Here is an 8417-nt window from a genome sequence, read left to right on the forward strand (position 1 = left end):
GGCAGCCGTGGTCTTCTGGAAGCAGACCGTCAAGCCTGTCTTCCAACGCGCCTCTGGTGGACTTGACTGCCAACTTTTGGCCACTTGGGTCAGTACAGCTGAAAGGCTAAAAGAATTTAAATAAATTGTTGACGTCATATAATTAAATGGGGGTCAAAGAGCGACTTAAATCTAGAATTTGGAATTTGAAAGGCTCGTTCTCTTTCTGTTATGGACCATAATGCACATCATTTTAAAGACCAGGCCGATCTTCTGTATGTTAACTGCTAGTCCCTTAAATATTTCAGAATCCCAGAGTGAGAGTAAGCAGTGTTCACCCTACCGTATTTCTACCAAGTATCTCTATGAAATTCCGTGTGTATGTCAGTGTGTCCACCTGCCTGATAACCATGGGGAGTCACATGGCCTGGATGGGACACAGGACCAGGGCTCCTAGGGCTGTCACCTGCAAGCTTTGACCAATCAGCTCTTGATCAGCACAATTCCCAGCTGTGGTGCCTAAGGCCTTGCAAAGACTTCCAAGAGCCCAGCTCAGGCCGTGCTGCTGTGGTGGTGGAGGCTGTGCCACTGGTACCTCACGCGCCAGCAGCGTGGCCCGGGGCGGACAGGCTTCAGCAGCGCTTCCAAACTGAGGCAGACTAGGAAGGGTGGGCCTGGAGACCGACTTCTGAGAAAACTGGCCAGTGAAAACCTTACAAACAGCAGTGGAATACTGTCTGATACAGTGCCGGAAGATGAGCCTCTCAGGTTAGAAGGCACTCAAGATACAACTGGGGAAGAGCTGCCTCCTCAAGGCAGAGCCGACCTCAATGACATAGATGGAGTGAAGCTTGTGGGACCTACGTTTGCTGATGTGGTATGACTTCAGTAACAACAGGAATGTGGAATGTACAAAGTATGAATCTAGGAAAATTGGAAGTCAGCAAAAATGAACTGGAATGCATAAAGATTGATATCCTAGGAATTAGTGAGCAGAAATGGACTGATACTGGCTGTTTTGATTTGGACAATCAAATGGTCTACTGTGCCAGAAATGACAAATTAAAGAGGAATGGCGTCACATTCATCATCAAAAAGAACATTTCGAGATGGATCCTGGATTACAATGTGTCTGTGATAGGATAATATCCATATGCCTACAAGGAAGACTAGTTAATAGGACAATATTCAAATTTATGCACCAACCACTGAGGCCAAAGATGAAGAAACTCAAGATTTCTATTAACTTCTGCATCTGAAATAGATCAAACATGCACTCAAGATGCACTGATAATTACTGGTGACTGCAATGTGAAGGGTGGCAACAAAGAAGGAGCCGTGGTTAGAAAACACAGCGCTGGTGACAGAAACATCAGAGATTGAATGCTGCAATTTTTAAAGACCAATGACCTAGTCATTGGAAATACCTCTGTCAACAGCAGAAATGTTGACAATACACATGGGCTCTGCCAGATGGAATGCACAGAAATCAAATGGACTACATTTGTGGAAAAAGACAATGGAGAAGATCAGTATCATCAGTCAGAACAAGGCTGGGCTGTATGCAGAACAGAGCATTAATTGCTCTCATGCCAGTCTGAGTTGAAGCTGAAGAAAATTAAAACACGCTCAAGAGAGCCAAAGTATGGCCCTGAGTATATCCCACCTGAATTTAGAGACCATTTCAAGAATAGATTCAATGCTCTGAATACTAGTGACTGAAGATCAGATGCATTGTGGGATAACATAAAGGACATTACATAAAGAAAGCAAAAAGGTCATTAAAAAGACAGGAAAGAAGAACAGACAAAAACGGATGTGAGAAGAGACTCTGAAACTTGCTTTCCACACAGAATAGCTAAAGTGAACGGAAGAAATGATGAAGTAAAAGAGTTGAACAGGACATATCAAAGGGTGAGCTGAGAAGACAAAGTAAAGTATTAAGATGAAGTGTGCAAAGACCTGGAGTTACAAAATCAAAAGGGAAGAACATTCTTGGCAGTTCTCAAGCTGAAAGAACTGAAGAAAAAAATTCAAGCCTTGAGTTGCAATATTGAAGGAAGGTTGGGCAATCTACTTCCGTAGTGATACTGCCTCGGAAACCTAGGGAGGGGTCGCTATGAGTCGGGTCTGACTCGACGGCACACAACAACAACAACAACAACAACAACAACAACAACAACGGGCAAACTACTGAATGATGCAGGATGCATCGAGGGAAGATGGAAAGGAACACCAGGTCACCGTGCCAAAAAGAATTGGTCAACATTCAACTATTTCAGGAGATAGCATATGGTCAAGAACTGATAGTACTGAAGGAAGAAGTCTAAGTTGCACTGAAGGAATGGTTCAGAAACAAGGCTCCAGGAATTGACAGAATACCAACCGAGATGTTTCAACAAACTGATGCAGCGCTGGAGGTGCTTGTTTATGCCAAGAAATTTGGAAGCCATCTATCTTCCTGGCCAACCCACTGGAACAGATCCATGTTTGTGCCTGTGCCACAGAAAGGTGATCCAACAGAGTGGGAATTATCGAACAATATCACTAATATCACATGCAAGTAAAATTATACTGAAAATAACTGAAAAACATCTGTAGCAGAACATGGGCAGGGAACTGCCAGAAATTCAAACCAGATTCAGAAGAGGATGTGGGAATCAGAGATATCATTGCTGATGTCAGACGGATCTTGGCTGAAAGAAGAGAACACCAAAAAGATGTTTATTTATGTTTTACTGACTATGCCAAGGCATATTACAGTGTGGATCATAAGAAATTCTGGGTAACATTGTGAAGAATGGGAATTCCAGAACACTTAATGGTGCTCATGTGGAACCTGTACATAGACCCAGAGGCGACAGTTTGAACAGAACCAGCGGATTCTGTGTGATTTAAACTCAAGAAAGGAGTGTGTCATGTATCCTTTCACCATACATATTCAATTTGGATGCTGAGCAAATAATCCAAGAAACTGAACTACATAAAGAAAAACGTGGCATCAGGACTGGAGGAAGGCTCATTAACAACCTGTGATACACAGATGACACAACCCTGCTTGCTGAAAGTGAAGAGGACTTGAAACACTTACTAATGAAGATCAAAGACTATATAGCTTTCAGTATGGATTACACCTCAACACAAGAAAATAAAAATTCTTACAACTGGACCAATAAGCAACATCATAATAAATGGAGAAAATAATGAAGCTTTCAAGGATTTCATTTTACTTGGGTCCACAGTCAATGCCCCTGGAAGCAGCAGTTGAAAAATGAGATGATGTACTGCAATGGGCAAATCTGCCGCTGTAGACCCTTTAAGGTGTTACAGAAGCAGAGATGTCACTTTGAGGACTAAGCTGTGCCTGATGACAGACAGGTATGCACGTACACACGCAGAAGCTGGACCCTGAATAAGGAAGACTGCAGAAGAATTAATGCCTTGGAACTATGGTGTCGGTGAGGAATACTGACGTATCACAGACTGCCAGAAGAACAAACAAATCTGTCCTGGAAGACGTGCAGCCAGAATGCTCCCGAGAAGCAAGGATGGTGAGACTTTGTCTCACGTACTTTGGAGATGTTATCAGGAGGGACCAGCCTGGGGAAGGACATTATGTTTGGAAAAGAAGAGGGTCAGTGAAAGTGAGGAAGACCTTTAACGCGATGGACGGTCACAGCGGCTGCAAGAAAAGGCTGAAACACAGCAATGAGAGTGAGGGTGGTGTGGGACGGGCAGTGTTTGGTTGTGTCGTACACGGGCTGCTATGAGTCAGAACCAACTCGACAGCACCTGACGACAACACACAGCACCAAAGAGAATTAGTCTGAATTCAGTATGTTAACACAGGACAATTCTATCCTGTTACGTTTGCAAGTCTAGCTTATCTTGGATCCATTATGTAGATTGATTACTTCAATTTTTTAAAAACATAAACAAATGTCAAAGCTTGAAATAAAAACTGATGGTAGATAATTACAGAGCTTTAACGGTAAAGTCTGTATAAATATAAAATTCAATTCCAACATGTAAGTGGCATTTAAGAAAAAGGTATTCTAAATCATTCTCTTAGGTTGGCAATGTTGATATCCGATTTTTTCTTATAAATTAATGTGGCAATTATATATTGATTAAATGGACACAACTGAGAGTGGGGCGTGATAGGGCACTTCTTGGAAATGTGCATCGTAATGTCACATCAGAGACGACAATGACGCTGCCCATCTTACGTGGCATGATGCCTTGGTCCACGAGCTGTTCTCTCGTCCTCCTCTGTTGCAGCCTCAGCTGGAGCACTGTAAAAGGAAATCATCACTGTTAAGGCAGCAGGCAGCCCAAGGAAATCCAGAGAAGGTACAATTAGGCTTCACCACACACCTTCATTTCAAAACTGAACTGGGGGCACATTACCTGGCAACACCGAACTCAGGAAAAGAAAATGACCCTGTGGCTTTAGCTTGTTTGGGGAGCTCCCAAGTTTAGTCAGTGCACTTTTGTATACAGTTAGCCAAGCATCTTAATTTGATAAATCAAACTAAGTATTCGTTGTTTAAATACATTCACATAGTACCTACTAAGTAAGCAAACATTGTTGGCTTGTATGTTAAGACTTATTAGTAAAGAAGAAACAGAAATGTCAGCTTGCCTGACTATTTTTTTTTAACAGTAACAAAAATTATTTTAAGAAAAGATGGAGTTATTTGGAGAGACTTATTTCATTTGTAACACATTTTAAGTAGCTTTATTGATGGCTAACTGCATAATAAAAATTAGATCTATGAAATATTACCTAATGACCCCAAAGAAAACTTTTAAATGAAGAATTTAAAGTTTAATAACCCCTGCGTAACACCATATTTCATTCTCTAAGTTCTAAGAAAGCCACAAACCAATTGACATCTAATCAATTTTAATGAAAAATCGTGAATTTCAGAACTGGTAGATTACAGGGAATACATCACAAAATCCAGTTTGCCAAATGTCATCAAAAATAAACTTTTCCCTAGATTTCTCAAGCAAATATTTTGTCCTTCCTTTTATAGCACCTATATACTTTTATCTGAAAAATGAACTGATTTTAAAAATAGGAAAATGTGAAAAAATACTGAAAAATATTTTTTATGATCTTATACTCAGTTTTAAGTTTCCAGTTTGATTTTTGTGTCAAACTGTGGATGAAAACCAAGGGTACATTTCTATTAAGAATCTGCTTAAAGGTTGTCAACATGCTAAAAAAAAACGACTAATGTGTATTTCTTAAACCTCAGACCAGTGCTGGTAGCAGGGAAGACAGATGTTCTGGTTGGGAGTGATGGCTGGAAGAGGCTGGCTCTGGCCAGTCTCTCCCCCAGGCTCAAACGCAACACACGTGGGATCTCCAATGGAGACCTGAAAATGCAGTGACCACAGCCCTAACACTCCTTGTGTTTTGATTGGCTTTGTGCTAAATGCAGAGCAAAGCACGGCAGAATCTTAGAGATTTCAAAGAGAGTCTAAACTGCAAAATGGGTATTAAGCATATTCTTTTACCCTATTGCTAGATAGAAATGTCACCTCTTATTGAATGAAGAAATAATATGGTTGTTTTTTGGGGGTGCCCTATTGGTGCAGTGGGTAAGTGCTCAGCTGCTAACCAAAGGTCGGTGGTCTGAACCCACCAGCAGCTCTGTGGAAGAAAGATGTGGCAGTCTGCTCCTGTAAAGATTAGGACCCCAAACCAAACCTACTGCCATTGAGTCGACTCTGACTCACAGCGACCCTACAGGACAGAGTGGAAATGCCTCCTACAGTTTCCAACGCTGTACATGTTTACAGAAGCAGATTGCTCATATTTCTCCTGTAGAGTGGCTGGTGGGTTTGAACCATCAACCTTTCAGTTAGCAGCCCAATGCTTTAACCCCTGCACCATCAGAGCTTTTGTAAAGATTATAGTCTTGGAAACTCAGTGGGGCAGAATCGACTCCACCTGCAGTGGGTTTGGTCTTCGGAGGTCACAAAGTCACAAAGCTTCACTGATATTCCCATTAGAATGCAAGCAAAAGATCTAAGATTCTGCTACACAGAAGAAAAATTTAATGAATTTAAAAATATATAGATGCATGTTTTTCACATTAAAATGTTTTGTGATACTTTGAATTAACTGTACCCTGACACAAAGATCTTTTCCTCGATAATTTAGAGTTTACTGGGAATAGTACGTCCCCACTGTACCTCACTAGGAACAAAACAGCCAAGGAGATGACCTGTGGATTGGGTAGCACCCACGTGCTGGCATACACTAATGTTCTTCTATGAACGCTGAAGTTAACGCTTATCTGAGTTTAAGGTGGTTTTATTCAAGAGGCAGACTCCCAGGAAAAGGAACAGTGAGAGGAGGGAAGCGCTAGGACAGTTCCCGGTCCGAAGGTTGACCCTTCTGCAATAGGACGGCCCGTATCTGTGGGAGGATTTAGCAGTAGTATTGTTCATTTCTCCAAGGGAGTCTTCAGAGAAAGGAGTGAAAAAGACAAGGGTAATGAATGAAAACATCAAGAGCCCCCTTCTTTGGTTTAAAACAAACCAGCAAACAAACAGCAGCAACATGAGTACCATAGCTGTGAGTGAAATGTCCTGAATACAACTCGTATTTTTGGCTGAAGGGCGTCGCTGGATGTGTGTATGTTTGCAGCGACCTGATGTGCAAGCCCGCCCTGGTGGCCACAGCTCCGTACCCTGGAAGCATCTCCTGACTGCACATTGGTCACTCCAGCCGCCCACATGTATCATGAGATGCCCGGTCAGCTTTACTATCCTTGATCAGAAACCAGGCTTTCATGCTAAAGGTATCTGCTACCACAGGGGAACACGCAACATGAGTGCATGTCACCAATCCTCAATTTAAAACAGAAAACAAAAACCAAATGAACCACTATCCATCTCATTTCTGTATGGCAAAACAAACCCCAAATCCCGTCATCCTGCTTGAAGGGAGAACGAGCACCCTGTCGGCGCCTCACTGTTGCCTTTGTCACTTTCGGGAGAAGCAAGAACATCAAGCTCCAGGTGTTATGCAAAGCAGGGTGGTCGCCAGCTTTCCCTGAGCATGGTCGCTTATTCAGGCACATCCAAGAGCGGAGTGACCGCGTGCAAGGTCCTGTGTGGATACACACACGGCAAAGAACAGCAGCGGTGGGGTGGAAGGTCATCAGGAAGAGCACGAATCAAAGAGGCGGCCAGCTAACAGAGACTCAGTCACGTGGCTAAGATGACCCAGACTGGCTCACTTTCACCTGCCCCAGGAGTCAGATGGCACTGGACACATTATCGCGACTGTGAGGCCCAATGCCCCATCAAGACACGCGGGTATGCTGTCCCTTGCGGTCAAGGTTCAAACACAATTACAGGTTCGTTCACACCACACACAACCAGTTACTCACCACCCTGACAAAGGCTCTTCTGAGAACGGCTGCCGGTTGAAAAAGGTACCAATCCAATAGGTACAGGCCTATACTTAGAGAAAATACCAGACTTCCTTTCAGTACTTCCCATCCGTCAAATGAATGTATAAGACATGACAACAGGTATCTGCATCTTACAGGGCAAGTCCAGGGCAAACAAGGCTTGAACGAATGGTGAGGACAGCCTAGTCATCATGCAACACCAGAACCCTGGAGCTGGACAGAACTTGGCACTGTTTACCCAGGGCTGTGAAGGGGGTGCGCCGACGAGCTTGCATTTCTGTGGTGAGGCGTGATGACCGGGTGCTGGTCCAGCAATGCTTTCCTGAATGGTGGTGGTCCTGCTGCCTAAGTGGCCGGTCCCCTAGGCAATGACTTCCCATTTGAAAACCGAACCGCAGGGCACTTTCGCCCAGTGCCCAACTGAGTTGATGATCTGCGCTACTGGCTGTGGTCTCACCCTCTACCCTATTAATAAACTGATTACTACTCGGGTTCTTCCATGGCCCAGTCATCTGGCAAATAATCGCCTGCAAGAGAAGAATCCGTGTAATCTACAGATTCCCAGGAGGAAGGAGTTCAAAAACACTCCCTGGAGGGAGCAGTTCATCCTCTTAGAGACATGTAAGTAACAGAGTGAAGCGGAATTTGGGTTACAACTGCTCACCAATGAACATTTTTTACAAAAAATTTTATTGTGATTTGAGTGAAAGTTTATAGAGCAAATTCATTTTCCATACAGCAGTTCACAGACATTTTGTTTCATGACACTGCAATTCCCCACAATGTAACAGCTCTCTTCCCACTCCCTTCCCTGTAGGTACCTCTTCCAGTGTGTCCTCCCCTCTCTGGGAAATGTACAAACCAAAATCATCAAACACATGTTGCTAAGAAGGCCTCAAGTTTAAAATGGTCGCGTTTAAGCCTGTTTATTTGGGGAGCTCTGGTAGCATAGTGGCTAAAGCACTTGACTGCTAACCAGAAGGCTGGCGGTTCAAACCC

General features: G+C 43.3%; 1 protein-coding gene across 1 annotated transcript in view; it reads right to left on the bottom strand.

Annotated features, from left to right (window-relative positions):
* Positions 1-8417, bottom strand: part of MRTFB (myocardin related transcription factor B) — a 106801-nt gene that overhangs the window by 71701 nt on the left and 26683 nt on the right. The window contains exon 2 of the mRNA XM_042782425.1: positions 4209-4274. Within this exon, the coding sequence (XP_042638359.1) occupies positions 4209-4274 (66 nt within the window). The remainder of the gene's footprint in view (positions 1-4208; positions 4275-8417) is intronic.

Source organism: Orycteropus afer, unplaced genomic scaffold (genome assembly GCF_000298275.1).
Source record: "Orycteropus afer afer isolate SDZICR_OR568_19922 unplaced genomic scaffold, OryAfe1.0 scaffold00312, whole genome shotgun sequence".
Lineage (NCBI taxonomy): Eukaryota > Metazoa > Chordata > Mammalia > Tubulidentata > Orycteropodidae > Orycteropus > Orycteropus afer.